Source organism: Takifugu rubripes, chromosome 21 (assembly GCF_901000725.2).
Source record: "Takifugu rubripes chromosome 21, fTakRub1.2, whole genome shotgun sequence".
In the NCBI taxonomy this organism is placed as follows: domain Eukaryota; kingdom Metazoa; phylum Chordata; class Actinopteri; order Tetraodontiformes; family Tetraodontidae; genus Takifugu; species Takifugu rubripes.
This window is the reverse complement of record NC_042305.1, coordinates 6,116,002-6,140,275: the sequence shown is the minus strand read 5'-3', so window position 1 is coordinate 6,140,275 and position 24,274 is coordinate 6,116,002. Positions and strand designations below refer to the sequence as shown.

Genomic DNA, 24,274 nt, shown 5'->3' with positions numbered 1-24,274 from the left:
GCTTAATTGAACTAACCAGCACCCCAATATGTGAAAAGATGTTCACTTTACTTGCCGGCTTGGAGCGGGAGTTGGTCCGAGGAAGCAGATGGAGAAGAAGACAGCCACAACGGATCGTGTCCATGATGCCAATTTTGTGGTAAATTTCTTCTGGTGATAGTTGAGATGTGCTGATGAAAAAGGAATCTTCGTAGACACTGACTTGGTTATGAGAGATTTTTATTGGAGAGAACAGTCAGGCATCAATTGAACACTGCAGATTGTCCAAGGGAGGTTTCGTGGTCCCGATGGTGAAGATCTCCCAAGTGCTTTGTTCGGTAGACCCTTATATATGGTCAAGTAAACACATTCCTTTCTAGTGACCCCAGCACTCCTTCACAGCACCAAATCACGAGCACAGGACAGGACACAGATGGGACATGTTGATATGGTGCCATGATGGCTGAAGAAGAAGATAAGATCTCTAAAGCTAAGATCCTCAGAGGTCAAAAGTCAGGATTTGCTAGGGATCAATACACATTCTTCGGACACTACAAGATTGCCATTCTTCCCTCTCATTTCCTCGGCCTTCGAACTCCTGGATGGGGCCACAATATTCACAAAACTGGACGTGCGCAATGCCTACCACCTGGTCCGTATTCACAAGGGAGATGAGTGGAAGACGGTGTTCAACACTCCCGCACAACATTACAAGTACCTGGTCATGCCCTTTGGCTTTACCAACGCCCCATCAGTTTTCCAGGCATTGGTCAATGATGTACTCCGGGACATGTTGAACCAGTTCGTGTTCATTTACCTAGCTGACATCCTAATCTTCTCAAAGAATATGGATGAGCATGTCCACCATGTTTAGACCGTCCTTCGATGCCTCTTGGAGAACTTGCCCTTTGTCAATTCCGAGAAGTGCAAGTTCCACACTCCTTCTGTCTATTTCCTGGGATTCATCATGGGACCGGGGAGCTTGCAGATAGACCCTGCAAAAGTTTCTGCCCTTACTTCCTGGCCCACGCCCAGCTCCCACAAACAACTGCAGCGATCCCTGGGATTCGTTAACTTTTACAGGAGGTTCATCAGTGGCTACAGCACAGTGGCGGCCCGCCTCACTGCATTGACCTTCCCCAAGGTAACCTTCAGGTGGTCAGCTGCGGCCAATGAGGCCTTCCCAGCCCTCAAGGCAAGATTCACTTACCCTATCCTGACTATGCCGGACCGGGAGAGACAGTTGGTTGTGAAAGTACATGCCTCCGACGTGGGAGTGGGGGCTGTGCTCGCTCAGTGATCGACAGAGGGCCAGAAGCTACATCCCTGCACATTCTTCTCTCGGAGACTCTGGCCTGCAGAACTATAACATTGGCAACCGCGAGCTTCTGGCCGTCAAGTTGGCATTGGAGGAGTGGCATCGATGGTTGGAGTGGACCAAGCAGCTGTTCCTGGTGTAGACAGATCACAGAACCTGGAATATATGCGTACAGCCAAGAGCCTTAACCCTTGACAGGCCTGGTGAGCCCTTTTCCTCACCAGGTTCATTTCACCCTTGCCTACTGGCCAGGATACCGTAATATGAAGCCCGACGCATTGTCTCGTCAGTTCCTGAGGGACTAGGATATGGTCTCCCGTCCGGACACCATCCTCTCCACATCGCATCTCGTCGCTTCTCTCACGTAGGAGATAGAGGAGAGAATCAAGGCCACACAGGAGGGTTAGCCAGGGCCCAGCGCATGTCCAGAGAAGTGGCTCTTCGTTCCTCCTTCACTGCGGTCGGACGTTCTCCAGTGGGCCCACAATTCTCACCTCACCTGCCATCCTGGCGTACAGAGGACCATCAACGTGTTACGGCAGAGATTCTGGTGGGGTTCCTTGAACGAAGACACCCGGGGCTTCGTCAAGGCTTGCGCCATCTGAAACTGCCACGAGGCCTCCCACCAAGCTTCTTCAGGCCTCCTGCATCCCTACCGGTCTCTGGTCCCACATCTCACTGGACTTTGTCACTGGTCTGTCCATCCAGGGCCACACCGTCACCTTGACAGTGGTGGACAAGTTCAGCAAGATGGCCCACTTCGTGCCTCTGTCCAAGCTTCCCTCTGCCAAGGAAACCGTGGAATTAATGCGACACATATTTTCCGCCTGCATGGGCTTCCGGTGGATCTGATGTCAGACCGAGGTCCCCAGTTCACGTCATTCTTCTGGAGGGAGTTCTGTACCCTGGTGGGAGCCTTTGTCATCTGGGTTTCATCCCCAGTCCAATGGTCAAACACAGAGGATGAACCAGGAGTTGGAAACAGCTCTTCGCTGCATGGCTTCACAACACCTGTCATCCTGGTCTCAACAGCTCTTGTGGGTAGAATGCGCCCACAATACGTTGACCTGCCCTGCCACTGGACTGTACCCCTTTCAATGTGCCTATGGTTTCCAGCCCCCCTCCCTGTTCCCTGACCTGGAAGAGGAGGTCTCTTGCCATTAGTCCAGGCCGTAATCCACCGATGTCATCAGTCATGGGCTCGAGCCAGAGCTGCCCTGCACCGCTTGTTCTAGATTTAATTGGCAGCCAGTGAAAAGATGCCAGTACAGGAGTTATGTGATCTCTTTTGTCAATACCTGCAACATTTTGGATCAGCTGGAGGCTTCTCAAAGAATTATTTAGACCTCCTGATAATAAAGAATTACAATAGTCCAGCCTGGAAGTAACAAATGCATGGACTAACTTTTCAGCATCATTCTGTCAATAATTTCCTGATCTTTGTAATGTTTCTCAGGTGAAAAAAGGGACCAACCACCGGGCCGCAGACCAGTACTGGTCCGTGGATCGATTGGTACCGGGCCACACAAGAAATAATTAAATATTTCCATTTTATGTATTAGCTGAGTCTGAACGATCTTTTATTTTGAAAAACCGTTTGAGGAATGACCGGATTCTCTCGGTTATGTCTTACACGCCAAAATTGAACCCACAAGCAAGCAAATAATGGCAGAATACCCTGAAATCACCACCACAGCACTGAAAACCCTGTTGTCATTTCTGACATCCTATCTGTGTGAAGCTGAATTTTCTGCAGTGATAGCAACCAAAACAAAACAACGGAGTAGACTGGGCATAAGCAACACACTTTGAGTGTCATTGTCTCCCATCACTGCCAGGTTGAGACCGTCTCGTTGCAGAGAAACAAGCACATGGATTTGTCGTTATTGTGAATTAAAATGTTCATGAAAATAAAATGTTCTTTATATTTGTTTTTGTGGCATATCTGTATCTTATTTAGAAAGGATGTTTAGAGAGTAGAAGAGAGTAGCGCTTGTGAGTCTTCGCAACCACACTTATCTGACAGTTCAACCCTCCCGGGCCGCAGTAAAATTGTCAAACGTTGACTGGTCCGCGGTGATAAAAAGGTCGGGGATCATTAAGTTAAAGGACAGATTTTGGTCAAAAGTTACTCAAAGATTCCTCACACAGATACCAAATGCTAAACTAGATACCAGCTACAGTGATCATGTGATCTAATCTATCCCTGAGAGGTTCAGGACCAAACACCATGACCTCAGTTTTTTCTGAGTTAAGGAGGAGGAAATTTGAAGACATCCAGGACTTTATGTCTTTAAGACAGGTCTGAAGCTCTGTCTGCTTTGGTTTCATGGATAAATATAGCTGAGTGTCATCAGCAAAGCAATGAAAATGTATTCCATTCTTCCAAATAATGGGCCTCATTCTTTTTATTTGATTTTATCTTGATTTATTTTATTAGGGGATAGATATGCCCTGGCTCCCTGGTTGTTGACACCACTGACCAACCCTCAGACTCCACAGGAGTTTTATTCAATCAGATGCATGCGCGCAGTCGCTCCACCATTGAACGCACCATCGGCATGTTAAAGGGGCGCTGGATGTGTTTGGACACAGAGCCAAAACCCCGTGAGGATGTGCGTCCTGACGCAATGATGGGGCCAGACTGCAGGCACGCGGTTCACGTTCGAGCGCGATTAATTGCCCGTTTGTGAATAAAATGCATTATTGTCACAATCCGAGCACAGCTTTTACACGTTTATTTTTTTTACATTCTTCTTTTTTTTACATTCTCGTTGATTTCTTTAAGAAAATCAACGAGAAATTATCTGGTCCTACTTTCCTTTTGCTCTTCACTCAAGATCAAAGGTAGGTTTTAACAAATAGAAACGGATCTCACAAATATAGCTACACAAGAGTGTGTATTTGTGTCTTACATTATTGACCATCAAGTGCATGATGGTCTTGGGGATCAGGTCTCTGACAGTGCGGTGAATGATGGACAGGTATGAATCCACCAGGTTCCTAACAATCTCCAGCTGAGGGTCCAGACTGTGGATGTGACCATCTCCACTGGCCTCCTCAACCACCTCCTACACACCGGTTCACTTTAATCAGAATACACATACAGGGGATAGATATGCCCTGGCTCCCTGGTTGTTGACACCACTGACCAACCCTTAGACTCCACAGGAAATGTTATTCAATCAGATGCATGCGCGCAGTCGCTCCACCATTGAACGCACCATCGGCATTTTAAAGGGGCGCTGGATGTGCTTGGACACAGAGCCACAACCCCATGAGGATGTGCGTCCTGACGCAATGATGGGGCCAGACTGCAGGCACGCGGTTCACGTTCGAGCGCGATTAATTGCCCGTTTGTGAATAAATGCATTATTGTCACAATTTCAGTCTAACAGTCTTGATTCACTTCAAAAAGAAAAAATAAGAGACCAGTTTCAGAGCTTTTACACGTTTTTTTTTTTTTTTTTACATTCTCGTTGATTTCTTTAAGCGTGTTGGCTATAGTCATCAGGGTTGAGGCAATTTTATCAAGCGTGTTAGCCATCCTTTCTTGATTGTTCAACACGGCGTCAGAAGTCAGGCGTGGAGAGGCAAGCTTTGGGCATTGTGCTGCTTTTTGCTCTGTCTACAGGGTCCTGCTGCAGTTCCTTTTATGAGCATTAGTGGGCGGTGGCTTATGCTAATCGTATGTTAATTAGACTCACCTGGCATGCACTCTCAACTTACGAACAGATGGCATTCATCAATCTAAGAACACAGCTGCGAACAATTCTGGGGCTTACGAACGCATTGATGAATCCGACGTAGGGTTTTCTTAAGAAACTTCTTAAGAACAACTTAAGAAAGAATCTAAGAAGATTTTTAAGAACATATTGGTGAATGCGGCCCAATGTTTGTAAGGGAGGCATGTCCAAGTTTAAAAGGATTGGTCCAAGTACAGAACCTTGTGAAACTCCATGGCTAACCCTACTGTATGAACTGTACTTTTCACCAGCAGCTTTAGATTGGCTTCTATGTCTGTGTTTCTATGTGTAACTGCATCACGTTCACATATTTTATTTAATCTGTAGCTAGCTCAGTATCCAATGCTCAGAGAGGAAATTAAGCGAATTGTTACTCAGCACATCAGAGACCGAGAGAGTTGCACAAAAGATCACATGTGTCCACCTAACTTCTGCAGTTAGTTTGTTAGCAATGCAAATGCTAATGCCTGTCTCTCTGTTTAGGTAATGTTGGTAATTGATATTGAGCTGTCTTACATCATTACAAACCATGATGACTTCATTGGCTTTGCAAAGTAAGTGATGTTTTGATTTAAACAAGGTTGGCATCATCACTTTTCCCTCCATACAAAATTGCCAGAATATTCTGGTTTTACTTTCACTGTTCTGGTTCTGCAGACATGAGCGAAGCATTTTGTGAACATCTCCAACACCTGAATACAGTATTTTTAACAGCTCGACAGCAGCACTGCTGAGCTCAATATCAACAACAAAGAGATTTACAGAAAAAACATGTCTGTGTCTGTCAGTGCTCAGCAGAAAAGCAGTCAGATAAACAAGAAGACGACAACAGGAAACCAGGCAAGTGTGACGATGGTGGTGATGATGGTGGTAGTGATGATAGTGATGATAATGGTGATGATGATGGTGATGTTATTTTTTTATTCTGTCATGTCATCTGGCCTCAATTGCCATGGCAATCAGGATGAGCTGTGGGTATGAGTGGAACCAGGAAGCAAGTTTCTAAGTCTAGGTCAGGGTCAGCGGGTCAAGCAAAGGACAGTGAAGGAGGGTGACAAAGTCCAGATATTGCTGCCATTGGGAGGTCACATGGGATTTTTACCAGAACCTTTTCTCTGGATTAGAGGCCTCTGTTGAAATAACATCTATAGTTTTAGGCGAGAACTTAACCTGACATAAACTTTTCAGGAACGTGTACAAAGATTACCGTCAGCTGGAGCTGGCCAGTGAGTCCCAGGAGGAGGTGGACAGCTGGAAAGCTTCCTTTTATGGGCTGGAGTGTACACTGAACGCACCATGGTATATAATACTATACAGAGTTTTTACTGCTATCCTGTGTTCCTCTGATTTGTTGTGTTTGTTTTCTCTTGCAGGACAAAGAGAAGGTAAGAGTGTGTATGTGTATTCTGATTAAAGTGAACCGGTGTGTAGGAGGTGGTTGAGGAGGCCAGTGGAGATGGTCACATCCACAGTCTGGACCCTCAGCTGGAGATTGTTAGGAACCTGGTGGATTCATACCTGTCCATCATTCACCGCACTGTCAGAGACCTGATCCCCAAGACCATCATGCACTTGATGGTCAATAATGTAAGACACAAATACACACTCTTGTGTAGCTATATTTGTGAGATCCGTTTCTATTTGTTAAAACCTACCTTTGATCTTGAGTGAAGAGCAAAAGGAAAGTAGGACCAGATAATTTCTCGTTGATTTTCTTAAAGAAATCAACGAGAATGTAAAAAAAAGAAGAATGTAAAAAAAATAAACGTGTAAAAGCTGTGCTCGGATTGTGACAATAATGCATTTTATTCACAAACGGGCAATTAATCGCGCTCGAACGTGAACCGCGTGCCTGCAGTCTGGCCCCATCATTGCGTCAGGACGCACATCCTCACGGGGTTTTGGCTCTGTGTCCAAACACATCCAGCGCCCCTTTAACATGCCGATGGTGCGTTCAATGGTGGAGCGACTGCGCGCATGCATCTGATTGAATAAAACTCCTGTGGAGTCTGAGGGTTGGTCAGTGGTGTCAACAACCAGGGAGCCAGGGCATATCTATCCCCTAATAAAATAAATCAAGATAAAATCAAATAAAAAGAATGAGGCCCATTATTTGGAAGAATGGAATACATTTTCATTGCTTTGCTGATGACACTCAGCTATATTTATCCATGAAACCAAAGCAGACAGAGCTTCAGACCTGTCTTAAAGACATAAAGTCCTGGATGTCTTCAAATTTCCTCCTCCTTAACTCAGAAAAAACTGAGGTCATGGTGTTTGGTCCTGAACCTCTCAGGGATAGATTAGATCACATGATCACTGTAGCTGGTATCTAGTTTAGCATTTGGTATCTGTGTGAGGAATCTTTGAGTAACTTTTGACCAAAATCTGTCCTTTAACTTAATGATCCCCGACCTTTTTATCACCGCGGACCAGTCAACGTTTGACAATTTTACTGCGGCCCGGGAGGGTTGAACTGTCAGATAAGTGTGGTTGCGAAGACTCACAAGCGCTACTCTCTTCTACTCTCTAAACATCCTTTCTAAATAAGATACAGATATGCCACAAAAACAAATATAAAGAACATTTTATTTTCATGAACATTTTAATTCACAATAACGACAAATCCATGTGCTTGTTTCTCTGCAACGAGACGGTCTCAACCTGGCAGTGATGGGAGACAATGACACTCAAAGTGTGTTGCTTATGCCCAGTCTACTCCGTTGTTTTGTTTTGGTTGCTATCACTGCAGAAAATTCAGCTTCACACAGATAGGATGTCAGAAATGACAACAGGGTTTTCAGTGCTGTGGTGGTGATTTCAGGGTATTCTGCCATTATTTGCTTGCTTGTGGGTTCAATTTTGGCGTGTAAGACATAACCGAGAGAATCCGGTCATTCCTCAAACGGTTTTTCAAAATAAAAGATCGTTCAGACTCAGCTAATACATAAAATGGAAATATTTAATTATTTCTTGTGTGGCCCGGTACCAATCGATCCACGGACCAGTACTGGTCTGCGGCCCGGTGGTTGGTCCCTTTTTTCACCTGAGAAACATTACAAAGATCAGGAAATTATTGACAGAATGATGCTGAAAAGTTAGTCCATGCATTTGTTACTTCCAGGCTGGACTATTGTAATTCTTTATTATCAGGAGGTCTAAATAATTCTTTGAGAAGCCTCCAGCTGATCCAAAATGTTGCAGGTATTGACAAAAGAGATCACATAACTCCTGTACTGGCATCTTTTCACTGGCTGCCAATTAAATCTAGAACAATTTTTACAATTCTTCTTCTGACTTACAAGGTCCTCAGAGGACTAGCTCCATCTTACATGGAGGACCTAGTGACACTTTATAACCACAATAGACTGCTCCTTTCACAAAATTCTGGTTTACTTGTGGTCCCCAGAGTCTCTGGTAGAATGGGGTGCCGAGCATTTAGCTACCAGGCCCCTGTGGAACCAGCTCCCTGTCCAGGTACGGGAGGCTGACTCTATCTCAACTTTTAAGATTAATCTTAAAACCTTCCTCTTTGAAAAAGTGTATTGTCAGTAATTCTGTGGTTCCAGTTATTATTCTAGTCAGAAGAATTTAGAGGGTCTAATTATAAGGTTAACATCTTAGTTATGCTGCTATTGGCTGTGGCTGCCAGGGGCCACAAACGTGATCACCTGACAGGCCTCTGTCAACCTTTCACTGCTTCCTATCCTCTATTCTCCTGCTGACCCACTCATTTGTTATACCAGCAGTTTGTTATAATTAATGTACTTGCATGATCTCTGCCTATTGTCTCTTCTACCTGTCCTCCCCCCTCTCCTCCCTCTCTACCCAGCCCCCATCAGCAGGAGGGTCCCCATATATGAGATTGGTCCTGCTCAAGGTTTCTTCCTGTTAAAGGGGAGTTTTTCCTTCCTGCCACTGTTGCTTGTTGGGGTCAGGTCCTAGGATTCTGTAAAGCACCTAGAAACAATTTTGATTGTAACAGATGCTATATAAAGATTGATTAATTGAAAGAAAGAAAGAAAGTAAGAAAGAGACATATCTAAAGTATGAAAGAACTTCCACATACACAGGGTACACAATTTTACAGGGTGGTTCCTGCTTTTCAGAAGTGTTAACCAGCTCTAAACTTTCATGCATCAAAGCACCTGTACTGTGTGACTGACCCTCCTACCAGAGTCGTGATCCACACATCAGCACCTTCTGAGTACACTGCCTTACAGTGTTGACCAGCTCGACAATCACCATGTCCACACATTTCTGACATGGTTCTTTGGTCTGAGCAATCAGACGTTTCACGATAGTCTCAAAGGCCATATCTGGTGTGAAAAGACCAGTCCTGCAAAGATGACAACACATGAAGTTACAATTTGGTACACACATTCTATCACATGTTCAGTCTGACTTCAACTTGCCTTATTCTGTGGATGTTCTTAATGACGTAACTGATCTCTTTGCGTAGAGTTTTCTCATCACTCTCCAAATGAAATCACACGCACCAGTTTCAATCCAACAGGCTGCTGTCTGACAGAGTGTGTCTGACAGTGTACATGGATGTGCATGTGTTACCTTGACCAGCTCAAAGGGAAAGCGTTCATGGAAGATTTGATTCATCTTGGCTCCTCCTGACAGCTCGTACGTGTCCACCTGATCTCCAGATCCTTCAATACACTTCTAAAAAGTCCACTGCAAACTGCTGTACCATCCTGTTACAGAAACACTTATAATAACACACACTAATATAATAGTTTTCTCTTCTTTAGTTGCCATAGTTTTCGTTCTGGTATGTATTCATGTGATATGGAGTACCTCAAAATATATAGTAACATACATGGTTTATTGTGTGTTTAGTAATCACTGGATTGTACCGTATTTTCACGACTATAAGGCGCACCTAAAACACAGATTTTCTCAAAAATCGACAGTGCGCCTTATAATATGGAGTGCCTTGTGTGTGGACTGAGTTCCAAAATCTGCTGTGCGTCTTTGGTGGGTGCACTACGGTAAGCGCTCCGCCAATCGATTAGCGGCACACATCCGCGTAAGGATCCCCTAAAATGGCGCCGGTCAAGCGAGATGAATGAATGAGGCTTACTTTAAACTGCAGGTCATCAAATATGCGGTTGAAAAATGGCAATCGAGCAATCTTAGTGTTTTCGCTTTATGAGGAGGCGGCATCTCTCCTTACACGCGAGGACAACTGTTGCGCAACGGCTGCCCGCGGATTACCAGGAGAGGGCAACCATCTTCCTCACCTACTGCCGCGACAAGATAACCGCGCCCAGCCACATCACCAACATGGATGAGATCCCTCTGACTTTTAACATGCCTTTGACCCACAAAGTGGAGAAAAGGGGACCAGCGATACGCACAACGGGGCACGAGAAGTCGTCGTTCACCGTGGTTCTCTGCTGCCACGGAAACGGACAGAGCGAACACTCTTTCACAAAGACTATGAGGCAGCGGCGGGCAAGTTATGCCACCATATGCGGGTGGATTGTAGACGCATGGGCTATGATACCGTCTTCATGTATTGGAAGAGCTTTCACAAAATCAACGCTGAACCGGAACCGGTCGGTGAGTCCGATTCAGATGATTAAGAAGAGGAATTCGGGATGTTGGACATTGAAATAGTGCAGCTGTTTAATTCAGATACAAAAGATGAAAACTTTGATGGTTTTGTGGTGGAAGAATTAATATTTTGTTCAATCAATGTGTCGAAACTCACTGTTTTACTTCCATTGTCATTTTTTACTGTATGTTTCAGCATGCGCCTAATAATACGGTGCGCCTTGTGTATATTTTAAATACAGAAATAGCACACATAACTGAGACTGCGCCTTTTGATACAGTGCGCCTTATGGTCGTGGAAATACGGTACTGACTGAAGCAGAGCTTTCGTCTTCCGTCCTGGATCATCGGGTCTGAAGTTCTTATATTCTGCCACCTCCTTCTCGATGGACAGGAGCTGACTCTGAAGTTTGCTGCGTAACCCTGGCAGTGTGTCTCTGATGTGATTGGTCAGTTGCTTGGAGTAACAGACAGTGAGAGTCAGGTTATAGCCAGGAGGCTGCTTTGGTTTTTATCTATGTGCTCATCTATGGTGTAGTTTATGCATGTATGTGAGTCTTTCTACCTGACTGAGGACTTTCTGTAGGTGGGCAGTGCCCATGCGATCAGCCAGGTATCTGTATGAGGGGTGCGACAGGAACTTCCTCTGAGCCTGAAGTGCTGCTGTGATGTCTTTCTTCCCATCTATGTCTTTCTGCTGTGGTTGACCACGCCAATGTATCCTGACAAAGTTGAACTGTGTGAGGCGTCTGTGCGACATGATGATGTTCTAAACGTGTGACTACCAAGTCTGTTTCTGGACCCATATCATCTGATTACCTTATCAGACTGAATGCTTGGATTATTAAGTCTAAAATCATTCAGTACATCTCCAGAAGGTCCACTGTTCTGACTTCTGAGAACCACTGATCAGAAATGTCTCTTGCCAATAAGTTTCAACAAATTTCTCATCTCATCTTCTTAATCACTTTATCCCTTTCAGGATCACGGAAATCCGTAGAGCGGCTCACCCCTGGATGAGTTGCCAGTTCATCTATGACTCAGGCATGTCAAACTCAGTCCTCGAGGGCCACGATCCTGGCGGGTTTTCTAACCCACTGAACGCATTTTCAGCCTGGTAGGACAGAAAACCCAGAAGGATCGTGGCCCTCGAGGACTGACATGTGATCTATGTCATCTAATATGAGCATTTGTGGGTTTGGTACCTTGCTCAAGGGTACCTTGGCAGTGCTCTGAAGTGTTGCGGCACCTTCCCCTACTACTGGAACACCTTCCATGTTTTGTCTCCTCTGGAGCCCGAACCAAGAACCCTCCACTTCTCAGCCTAGTTCCCTACAGACTGGGCTATCAACGCCCCGCTCGAACAAATTTCTGTCAACACCATTTCACAGATTTGATCAGTTTGTGTTTCATATCAATGTATAATTTACTGAACACACCATCACATCAATATAGTATGTCCAAATGTCCTCAAGCCACTTAGAGAGCAAGGTGTGCCACGTACTTGCATACCTCTGCGTAATGGCAGCAGTTTGTTCTCCAGAATGTCTCTAGCATCAGTTCCTTCATCCATCAGGTCCAGTTTAGTGATGACTCCGATGCTCCTCAGACCTGAGCAGAGAAACACAAACAGCTAATTTCCTGTCTCTGCAGGAGGTTCAAGTCCCTACAACACCATACTGAGTCTTTGTAGTACTACTATGACCCTGTGGTGGCGCTAAATCTTTGGGGACTCTAACCTGATGGATGCACCCTTATCATCGTGTTCTTGTGTGTTACAAAATTAGCATGCGTGGCCACTTTTCACTCCAAACATGCCTACAGTCCCACAGACTCTCCTGAACTGTTCATGGAGTTCTGATAACAGGTTTTAGATATGGGTGAGTTGTACTGGACCCACAACCTCGCTGCAGGACATAGTGGCAATAAAACCAGTCTCTCCCTCAAATACCATATGTGTTCTTTGTATGTTTGTGCACTCATGTGTGTCAACTAACAGTGTAAAAAAAGTCATCTCCCCTCCTCTGTGGACTAACAAAGGATTCTTCTTCTTCTCCCGGTGAGAGGTGTAAGTGGAAGACAGAGAGTGAGCTTCTGTAAAAGCGTTTGTTTCTGTAGTTTTGGTGCAGTTTGTTTTTGTATTAGTTTCGAGTGTGTGAGTGTGTGGGTATGTGTGGTGGCCAGGTGTGTGGCAGTCATGGCAGCCAAAGGCGGCTTGGTCAGGCTGAGCAGGAAACATGGAGTATAATTGGGCTTGGGCTCTCTGCTCAGCGTGGCAGCGGCTCTGGCTGTGGGGCAAATAATCAGACACAGCTCCGTAAAGTCCTGCGCGATGGTGCTGTTTTTAGCGATAGTGGAGCAGGTGAACATGTTGGTGGAGGTGGGGATCTCTATGAATGGGCTGTTTGTTCAGGTGGCTCCACTGATGCAGTGAGGATCACCTTCTCTAATGTGGCTCCCTTCATTAGTGATGAGTTTCTAGAGAACTGTGGTGTCACCCATTAGGAAGAGCCTATTCTGTCCAATCACACGTTAAAACAGTCTCTAGAAGGGCCTTTTTCCCACTTATATTATATATTCGGAAATTATTTATGCATCATGATGCTCAAAAGTTAGTCCAGCATTTGTTCCTTTCAGGCTGGACTATTGTAATTCATTATTGTCAAGAAGTCCAAACAAGAATTTTAAAAATTATTCTAGATTCAGTGGGCAGCCAATGAAGAGACACCAGTACAGGAGTTATATGATCTCTTTTTTCAATACCTCTACCTGTAGCATTTTAGATCAGCTGGAGGCTTCTCAAAGAATTATTTGTTCCTCCTGATAATACAATTATAATAGTTATACCTTTAGCAGTAAATAAGCTCATGAAGTCTCCACCACTAAGAGAAGAAGGGATACGTGAATCTAAAACACTGACTGTGGTTAATTTGGCCACAGTGCTGAAAATAAATCTGGGGTTATTCTGGTTTTCTTCAATTAAAGAAGAAAAATAACCTATTCTAGCCTTACAGGGGGCCTTTATATAGGCCCCCTGTAGGTATCGATTTTACAAGAATAACACCTCCTTTCTAGTTTTTGCGCTTTCTGCTCGAGGGTCCTAATGTGTGAATTATACCAGGGGGCACACCTCATCTGATTTACTATTTTATTTTTCAGGGGGACAACAGAATCAAGCGTGATTCTCAGTGAGGCTGCTGCACCTTCAGCAATAGAGTTAACCTCTGCAGGGCTAAGATTATCATGATTGATTCCCGGAGAAGCACTTGGTGGTCCTGGGATTAGCACAGGGATCAATTCCTTAAACTTAGCAACAGCATTATCTGAAAGACATCTGCTATAGTAAGACTGTGTTCTTAGTATTAAGATTAAGATGAACTTTATTCATCCCCGTGGGGAAATTGAATAATATATAGAATATAGAAGAATATATAGTATAGAAGAATCCTTAATCATAAATGTAAAAGTTATCAATGAATGATCTGACAGAAGTGGGTTCTGAGGGAACACATGTTCTGACACATGTTCTACCTAAACACCATAAGTCAGGACTAGATCTAGGGTATGGTTGAAGCTATGAGTTGGTTGGTTTATCTGCTGGAGGAAACCAACTGACTCAAGTAATGAAATGAAGCCATTTCTAAAGTTGTCATTTACAACGTCTACATGGATGTTAAAGTCTCCAATAATAATGACTTTATCTGTTCTGAGGACCAAGTCAGATAAGAAGTCAGAGAACTCAGACAGGAACTCTGAATGTGGCCCAGCAGGGGGCTGATATAGAACTACAAACAAAAGTGTTTTTTCTGTCCTCCAGTTCAGATGGGTGATGCCTAGTGTCAGGCTTTCAAATAAACTGGAGCTGTGTTTGGGTCAGAATCAGAATCAGATTTATTGCCATTGTTCATGTAATACACAGTATTACACAAGCTAGGAATTTGTCTTGGTGTGACGCTGCGACATTCAACATAAAGAAGACAACACTAGAATAAGATAAATAAAATAAGACATATATACAGTATATATATAAATAGTAAGAAATAGTGCAGGTCAATGCAGGAGTAATGTATTGTTCGTGAGTCTGACTGGCTGCTGTACATGGTGCTTAAGTGATAAGTCACTTGGCTCAGCGCTCCCCAGGGATCGGCCCGCCCCTGGCTGTCGCTCCTGCAGATGAAGGGAGGAGGAGAGAAACGAGTCACGTTCAAAACCGAACCACAACGAAGAGCCCTTAGTTCACAGAGCCAGGCTGGACATTTCCAACGCAGCTACGCCTGGACTGATGGCAGCACATTGCAAAGTACAGACCCTGGTTCACAGGCACATAGTGAACTCTGCCGGGCCAGAACTAATGGACGCCCAGACCGTGGGATCTCTATTGGGCTTCATCAGGATAGCCAAAAAAGTGCTACAACTATGGAGGAATAGGCTCAGCAGGAGCAAGATGAGCCTTCTTATGGACTACAGGCAAGGGACCCAACCAGATCGCAGCAATCCATTCCCTGAGGTCAACTTGAGTGTCCATTACAGAGATCTGGACAGTCCTCTCCTCAAGGTACCAAATACATTTAACCTGCACACAATGGTCAGGAAAACACTATACAAGAATTGAATGAAGGTGCTGAACAAGAGGGGACTGTGTGAAAGAACAACCAGCATGTGGACTGACAGGCTTACTGGAGGTTACTGCATAAGCCACCCCTAAATACTGGACTGCCGACCACCAGTGGAGACCCCTTCATGGAGTTGTTGCCTCAAATGCTTTTATCTTTGTGATGAATCCTGCTGTGTCAAGCCAGAGGCCATTCTCTTGCCTCTGTGAGAGTTTTCCATGCGTACAGTGAGTGTGAGAGACTCAGTGTTTTTTTTTTAATGTTTCTAATCATTTTGATGAAAGATTTTCTATTAAAAAATTTATTTATGGAGCAGGGTACAACAGAAATCACCAAAATAAGATGGTGATTTATATGTGGAGGAAACACAAAATAATTGCCAAAGCTGTTCAAGAAGCTGCCTCATTGTGGCGCTGCAATGTCCGGTGCAGGCTCAGAATGGAATTCAGCTTTCACAAAATGATCGACGACTTTCTCTTCGAACCACTTCTGTGACACCTGGTGTTACATAAACATTGTCTGCACTGTCATTGTCTGCGCTGTCAATGTGCATTTTGCACATTTTCTCCAAGAGTGAATGAACTGCAGACAGACAGACAGACAGACAGACAGACTTCAGGTATTTTAAAATGTGGTTTGTGATGCTGTGAAATTGTAAAGAAAGTATGTTTGTAAAAATCAAATCAAAATCTTCAATGGTGAAAACAATACTCAGCCAAAGGAAGGGTTAGCAAAGACATACTTCTTGTCTGAAATATTTTCCTTTACAAATGTAAATAAAATTGGCATTGTTGAATTCATAGTAAATATTATTTTCCTAAAATAAAACTTCAAAGTTGCCTCCGTAGTTTTTACTTTGTTGAAGTTATTTGCTATTTTTTGCTGATGGTAATGTTCTCTGCCCTAAAAGGGCTTTAGGATTTGAGGGTCTCAGGACAGAGAATGTCACAACTGTGAGGCTTATAAAAGGACTTATTGAGACATCACAAATTTGCACAATAATGTTAAAACAATGTCAAATGCCTCAAGTACTTTGAAAAGAATAATACTAAGTGCACTTTTGAAGACATACATTTTCTATCTAAGCCTGGACCCCCAACACAAATTTGAAAACAATCAAGCTTCATAATAACTTGGTACGCAGTGCACTGACCTTGAGGATCAACCTCCTTGGCAATCTTCAGAGCATCAGAGTTGGCGAGGTCAGAGTTTGCAAGGGAAACAGCCAATAGGAGGCAGTTGTCTTTGGTGACAAACTGCATGATTATTTCTCTGATCTGGTGCTCAATGTCGGGGGGCTGATCCCCCACTGGGACCTCTGTCATTCCAGGGAGATCCACCAGAGTCAAGTTCAACACTGTCAAGACAAAAAGTCTGTTTTAAAAAGGCCCACCTTCACTTCAATTCAACTTTATTTACTTAGCATCTGTTAAAGATTCTGGGAAGTAAAGCAGCTCTGAGAACACAGCATGGCCTACTTCATTGATGCACACATGTGTGTATGTGTGTATCTTTTACCATTAGGGGAGTAGACTCTCAGGTTTATTGGGACCGGGCTGATTCCTTTATTCTGTCCAGTTACTCGATCTGTTTCAGCTTCGATCTCCTGACGAACCTCATCAAAGTCTGTGAACTTCCTCCCTTTACAGTGCAAGAACTCTGCATACTCTGCTGAGAGGATAATGAATCAGTTACAGGGTCCAGAATGTGACATCATAGCACATGCACTCCTGATAGCTGACACTCACCTGTTGGACAGTTGATGAGCTGCAGCACTAGGGGTCGTCGAGTGATGATGCCTGAACCACAGGGCAGGAAGTCCCTAAAAGCCATTGAGGACAGAGGAAGTTATGTAAAAATCTTGTGGTCCTGGAGGTCTCAATGTTTTTAGCTTCTCATATTTGTGGTGTCATTTTTGTCAGCTGATCATTGAAGAACAGAAGCTGAGAAACTCTCAAAACCACTGAAGAAGAACGATCTGTGGTGATGTCATCAGTTCAAATAATGTCACAGTAACAATTGTCATGACAACATGTTGAGGTGAAGTGCATGTGTAGAGGATGAAGATGGGACTTTTGGAGGAGAGAAAAGGAAGGATGAGGTGCTACATAGATTCCAGCTTCGTGTTATTTTCCAATGTTGTCTATTCCTGTTGAACACGGCGACATCTGCATTGTTACTGGTAAGGTGAGATGTGATTTCCTCTTCTCACCACTTCTTTCACTGTGCTGGTGACGGTCCACTTCTTAATCAATTATACTTCCTAAAGCTAAGTAAATGTATGTTCCATTAATTTGTGCACCAGTTGAATCATTCCACTTCAGTTAGCATCAGTTAGGTGTTGTGAGGGTTCAGACGGAGCAGCTTCGGAACACAACTGGAAAAGAATCAGCAGGCAAATGAAAATGAGATGCAGATGTTAAAATGAGATGCAGATGCTGCTCCTTCTCCTGCCATGACCTTCAGCTCCTCTTCTCCTCCACCACTCTTTACGAAGCGGTTCTACAAAATTCTAACGCACACATCCGATGCGGCTTTTCACAATAAAGCTCCAGTCTGACGGCCCGATTAACTCTTATGTTCTCAGCTGTTAGACCTTCTATAGACAGAATTCTATCCAGAATCAGAATTCAGCACTATTATCTCAGTTTTTCCCCAACTGTGCAATTGGCTGTTGAAATTCCTGACCAGCAGACCATAGGTAGAACTTCAGGACAATGCGCATTAAGCTATCAAAACTAGACAAATACATCCAGCATCATCACACTGACCATGTGTGTCCCGAGGATGTGTTCAAAGCCCTGCTGACCCATGACTGTACTCAATCATACTCATTCTCAAGTCAGATGACAACTCTGGTGGGTATCATCAACGGGGATGAGTGACAATACAGGAGCGAGGCGAGCCACCTGGCCTTGTAGCGCAGACAACAATGTCTCTCTGAACATTGAGAATACGACCCCAGCGTGCTCCTCTAACTATCAATTGTTCATCAGTGGAGAGGGTGGGCACCAGGTTCCTGGGTGTGGACGTCACAGAGGACCTCTCCTGGCCTGCCAACAACATATCACTATGCTAGGAAGACTCAGCAGCGCCTCTACAACCTCCAAAAACTGGGGAGAACTTGCCCAACTCACTGCTACCACAACCTGCCATGGAGGAGACTGTGTCCAGGACAGCAGGCTCAGTCAGACTCAACCAATAAAAAGGAATTTTTAGCATTTTTTTCCGGGATCATGAAACTTCTGACAGATGCAACAGAGAACCTTTTTTTGATGAAAAAATTGCTTTATTAAATGTTTTCACTACAGCGGAATGACTTGAGAATGTGCCATCACGTCTTGGCTTGAAAATGTCAAGGGACACTAATTATTTTAGGTAATAAGTAATTATTATTGTATTATTATTGACATTAATATTTCATTTTATTATATAAAGTTAATTATCGGGTAAAAATTGCATTTTCATAAAATGACCGCTGAATGTATTTCTGATGGGTTAAAATAATTAAATGGACCTGGCCACTTTGCCCGGCGACCGGTTCGTAATTATTATGCGACACCATGACGTCACTTTACGTGCGCTGTAAATGACGCCGTTGTCCGAATACTAACTTTAAATTGAGTGCACTACGTAGTTCACTCAATCCATGTCCCCCATGTAGTGAGTAGTGAATAGGGAATGAGTGTGTGGTTTCGGAAACAGCCGCTGTGTCCGAAACCACCTATGCCCTAATAGTGCACTCAATAGTTTGTACGCCATTTTGAAATAGTGTCCGAATTCTTAGTGAGCATCGCTGTACCCTATGTAGTGCACTCAATGTATCCCACAATGCACTGCGAAAAGTAGTGTACAACCAATGCACCCTAACTCGGTTTGATATAGGACATTTTTGGGAAATAAGAAATCAATGTGTAGTTTACAATTGTTTTCAGTAGGGGTCCAATATGATCATCTTTACATATTACAACATAAATGTGTTTTTGGATCGCAATACTCTCACATGTGTCACTGACGATCCGCGTGTTCTCTGAATGAAGACTTTAAGAAGAAAAATGCCAATTTCAAAATGTATTGAGCAAATAGAACCAATTCAAGATAAAAATATTACAGAGCTCTGGGCTAATTCAAAACCCTACAATAACAAAATCAATTGTCAGGGCATGAAGTCTGACAACCTAACTATCCCTTGACCCAGTCTTTTATAGAAACACATAGGCAAATTATTGATGCTAATCCAGTCCGATGTTGTCTTCTGATTGGATGAGCTCGTCTTCTTGTTCCAGTTCCAATGGATGCTGGCACAGTTCTTGTTCTCCGTTGTTTCCCAGATAGCCAGGTCAAAGTTCACATTCTTCTTGCAGAGGAACTTATCAACACCACTAAACTATGCTGTCCACTTTTACGATGGATGTTTAACACTTCCAATCTGACTGTCTCTCCTGATTACAATTATCTAAACAGCCATGTCAAGGGAGGGTCAACTGACTACCGTATTTTCACGACTATAAGGCGCACCTAAAACACTGAGATTTTCTCAAAAATCGACAGTGCGCCTTATAATATGGTATGCCTTGTGTGTGGACTGAGTTCCAAAATCTGCTGTGTGCCTTTGGTGGGTGCACTACGGTAAACGCTCCGCCCATCAATTAGTGGCACACCTATGCGTAAGGACCCCCTAAAATGGCACCGGTCAAGCGACATGCGTATGAGGCTCACTTTAAACTGCTGAAAATGGCAATCGAGCAGCTGCAAGACATTTTAATGTAAATGAGTCCATGGTCAGAAAGTGGAGAAAACAAGAAAGTGAACTGCGCCAAGTGAGGAAGATGAAGCTGAGTTTCCACGGGAACAAAGCAAGGTGGCCCGAGCTGGAAGACCGAGTGGAACAGTTGGTTGTGGAACAGCGAACAACTGGAAGGGGCGTCTCTACTGTCACCATTCGACAAAAGGCCAAAGCGATTGCTGAAGAAATGGACATTGAGCATTTCCAAGGAGGTCCGTCTTGGTGTTTTCGCTTTATGAGGAGGCGGCATCTCTCTATATGCGCAAGGGCAACTGTTGCGTAGCGGCTGCCCGCAGATTACCAGGCGAGGGTGGCCATTTTCTGCACCCACTGCCGCGAAGATAACCGCGCCCAGCCACATCTATGAGGCAGCAGCGGGCAAGTTATGCCACCATATGCGGGTGGATTGTAGACGCATGGGCTATGATACCGTCTTCATGTATTGTAAGAGCTTTCACAAAAGCCGGCATCAACGCTGAAGCAGAACTGGTCAGTGAGTCTGATTCAGATGATGAAGAAGAGCAATTCGGGATGTTGGACACTGAAATAGCGTAGCTGTTTAATTTAGATACAGAAGATGAAAACTTTGATGGTTTTGTGGTGGAAGAATAAATATTTTGTTCAATAAATGTGTCGAAACTCACTGTTTTACTTCTTTTGTCATTTTTTACTGTATGTTTTAGCATGCGCTTAAAAATACGATGCACCTTATTTATGTGTTAAATACAGATATAGCATCCGTAACTGAGACTGTGCCTTTTATTACAGTGCGCCTTATGGTAGTGAAAATATTGTTGTGGTTCTTGAACGCAACTCATTTCTTCCCTCCTCCCTTCACCTGCAGGAGCGACTGCCAGGGGCGGGCCGATCCCCGGGGAGCGCTGAGCCGCTGACGCACCTGCAGCTCGTTGTGTTAATTCGGCAGCTACTTAAACTCCCCTCTCGTTGCCTCCTGTGCCGGATTGTTGTTTCGCCACTGCATCTAGCTCCCATCCGTTGTGATTTCTAGTTTTATTTAATTTTACTATTTAAAGTTAATTCTAGCGTAAAATATTGCATTTCCAAAAAACGACCACTGAATGTATTGGGGTGTGTTTCAGATGGGTTAAAAATAATTAAATGGATCTAGCCTCTTTTACTGGCGACCGGTTCGTAATTATTATGCGGCACCAATTATTAGGCTCACGTCATTTTACGTGCGCCGTATTGTCCGAACGATCATTTTAAATTCAGTGCACTACATAGTTCACTCAATCCATGTCCCCCATGTAGTGAGTAGTGAATAGGGAACGAGTGTGTGGTTTCGGACACAGCGACAGACAAGAAACAGAAGGGGAGGGGAAGAAGGAAACACTCGGGAACTCCTAACTCATTATTCTTTACTTTGAGTTTATTGTAGCCTTTTTGGTGTCTCCTGTCATGTCCTGGTGGATTCTACTATCAAAGTGAAGAAATTTGGCCTTGTCCTCACACCTTCACGATCAGACTTGGTTTTATGGGTTGGGGTTAGAGAATGTTTTAAATCTATGAAAATCCACGCAAAGATGTATGTACAGGGATGTGTGTTTGAAAAATCCAAACCACCGGGGGGCGACACAACTGAAGGGTGACGTGATGAACTAGGAGGATGTGCTGATTGTCTCCCATTTCAAGTTTGTGGGATGGTTTGTGTGGTTGTTTGCTGGGGTTCTCTGCAAAGCAAATTTCCCCTTTTTTGTTTTTTCCTAACCCTCAGTGATAGCACAATTATGTTATGTCATCACATGTTATGTTAATGACATATTTCTAAATCTGGCAGGAGGTCTAAAGTTCAACCTGACCAAGTCTTACTTAAGGGGCAAGAGAGTTCAAAATCACAGAAAGAGATTTCCACTCCAAATTTTACTAAAGTTAATTGTTTATTTTGAGCTTTTGGAAATTTTAGTTCATTTTGGAACTGGCATCTGAGTCCACAGTTCCCAGGATGCATTAAAAGATAAAGGTTTTCCAAGTTTAGACCATCACAAACCAATTCAACCAGTCTGTCACTGGTCTGAGGAAAGCGCCAGAGAGATGAATTAGAAACCTAAAATAGAAAGAAAAAAAACTTGAAAAGACCTAATGGGGTTGGGGTTAGTGGGGTCACTGGTCTGGGGTCACTGGTCTGAGGAAAGCGCCAGAGAGATGAATTAGAAACCTAAAATAGAAAGAAAAAAAACTTGAAAAGACCTAATATGCTACAGAACAGAAGTTTATTAAATTATTTATGGGTGAAACTGGAATTTCACAGAGAGATTAAAAACAAGAGAAACAGAGTCCAGAGGGAACAAGCAGCAATGATTAAACAGCATTTACAAGGGGAAATTATCAAAATAAAAACAATTAATATCATTTGTACTGCAGAGGTGAAAGTTGTTGACCTGGGTGTCAGATTAGACATAATATATGTAAAATAGGCTCAGAGGTGGGTGAGAACACAACATAGGAACTCTTGGGAGAACCTGACTCAGAGAGCTTGTCTACCTCTATTGATATCTTGCCAAGTGACTATTGAAACAGTAATGTTTATTGACAGTTTATGTAAACAAAATTTGATCAGCCACCTTCAAAATTGAGTCATTTTAGGGTGATGAAGATAAATGTTTACCTAGTATCCACACGGACCTCTCAGCAAGGGGAACCAATAGGACTGCTGCCTCCCACAACAGCTTTTTTGATGCCCCTGCTTATTATAAGATCACACCAAGTTATTTTTTTGTGTTTGACAGTGTAGCTTTATAGATTTTATAGAGTTTGAGACACGTTGGCAAACCAGCTGATGGGAACACCAAGTAGATACAGCCTGGACACGTGATCAGGAACGAACCCAAGATCATCCGATGCTCTGGGTCTCAGATCATCACACATCCTCACTTGGGTGACCCAGCCAGGGTAGAACACTTCCTTTTACCATTAGAAATATTTGGATCAACGTGACTAACAAAGTCGACCTGAAGTGTTGACTAAAGTGTTGATCACTTTACAAAGAATTACACTTTGAAAACTTCAGAAGTTTGAGGCATCAAATGAAGACTGACTTTAAATATGTTGTGGATTTTGTCCAGCACTTATCACAACAGGCAGCTAACTGGGTCTAAAAAGAACTGTTTCCAAAAGCTTTAAATTCTTTCATATTTGCACCATACAAAATGTTGGGCAAGCCAATACAATAGTTGCTGTCATGGTAACAGCGCTGATGCCTTAGTCCAAACAGCTTCACCGACACTTCAGGATGGTTCGTTCCTGCTGTGGATTCTGAGCTCAAGGTCACCACTGTACGAAAACCAAACATTTTCAGCACACGTGATAGAAAAAACTGCTTTCTTGTATTTTTAATCATAAATTTGATACAGTTCAACATAAAGTCAGACACAGTAGCATCAGCCACAGTCCTAATATTAGCTCTATCATACATGAACATCTGTTATTCATCGTCTCAACTAGAAAGTTTACTTCAGTCTTTGTTAGCAGTTAGCATTTAGCAGTAAATCCAGCAGCTTTGGGCTGTCACGTGTAGATGTGGAGGGGAAACCATCTTCGAGCTCTCCCACGGATCAGAAACTCTGTGCTTCAATCAAAAAGCACAACTTTAGAAACCAGTGCCAATACAGCAAGAATCAGAATGAAGTGCATTTCAGGAACCAATGGGTGATGTCAGGTCTAACATTATAGAGACAGAGCAGAACCTGGAGCCACGGACAGGCCAACAGTCCAGAACCATATTAGCTGAGTGAGGATTAGAACCCAAACGAAAATGACTCTTGGTAAAGTCAATGTATAGAAGAGCCGTTCAGGTGAAGTTCTTCCTGGCAGGTTATTATGATGATGAACACATGACCAGTCAATGGGAAGCATCAAGGAGAAACAGGATATGATATAAGGAGTTCAAAGAGGAAACATGCAACTAAAAAGTGGCATGAAGGTCAACAGGTGGTTTCACATCCATCATGGAGGAGGCAGATGTTGACCACAGCTCTGGGGAGGCTACAACAGTTTTAATGGTTAAACCATGTTGGATACTTATTGATTACCATAATTCACACTTCTTCATCCTTTCGCGGAAAGTTGGAGCTCAGCTGTTGTCGGTGTTACGGAACTCTCCGTTTTCAGTGATCTGCAGGGAAGAGGTGTTGCTAGGAGACAAGCCGTTTCGCTGCGACGTGACTGTGTAACGCTCCTTCAGCTGAGTCAGTGCTGCCATCAGACGACTGTTTGCTGCATCAAGACTTGTGATCCTCTTCTC

General features: G+C 43.6%; 1 protein-coding gene and 1 pseudogene across 2 annotated transcripts in view; both read right to left on the bottom strand.

Annotated features, from left to right (window-relative positions):
- Positions 1-1,932: 1,932 nt before the first annotated feature.
- Positions 1,933-24,140, bottom strand: LOC101067519 (dynamin-1-like; annotated as a pseudogene).
- The window catches only part of dab2ipa (DAB2 interacting protein a), a 37,802-nt gene continuing 35,757 nt past the window's right edge, over positions 22,230-24,274 (bottom strand). For both annotated transcript variants that reach the window (XM_029830100.1, XM_029830101.1), the window contains exon 18: positions 22,230-24,274. In XM_029830100.1, the coding sequence (XP_029685960.1) occupies positions 24,104-24,274 (171 nt within the window). In that variant the 3' untranslated portion in view covers positions 22,230-24,103.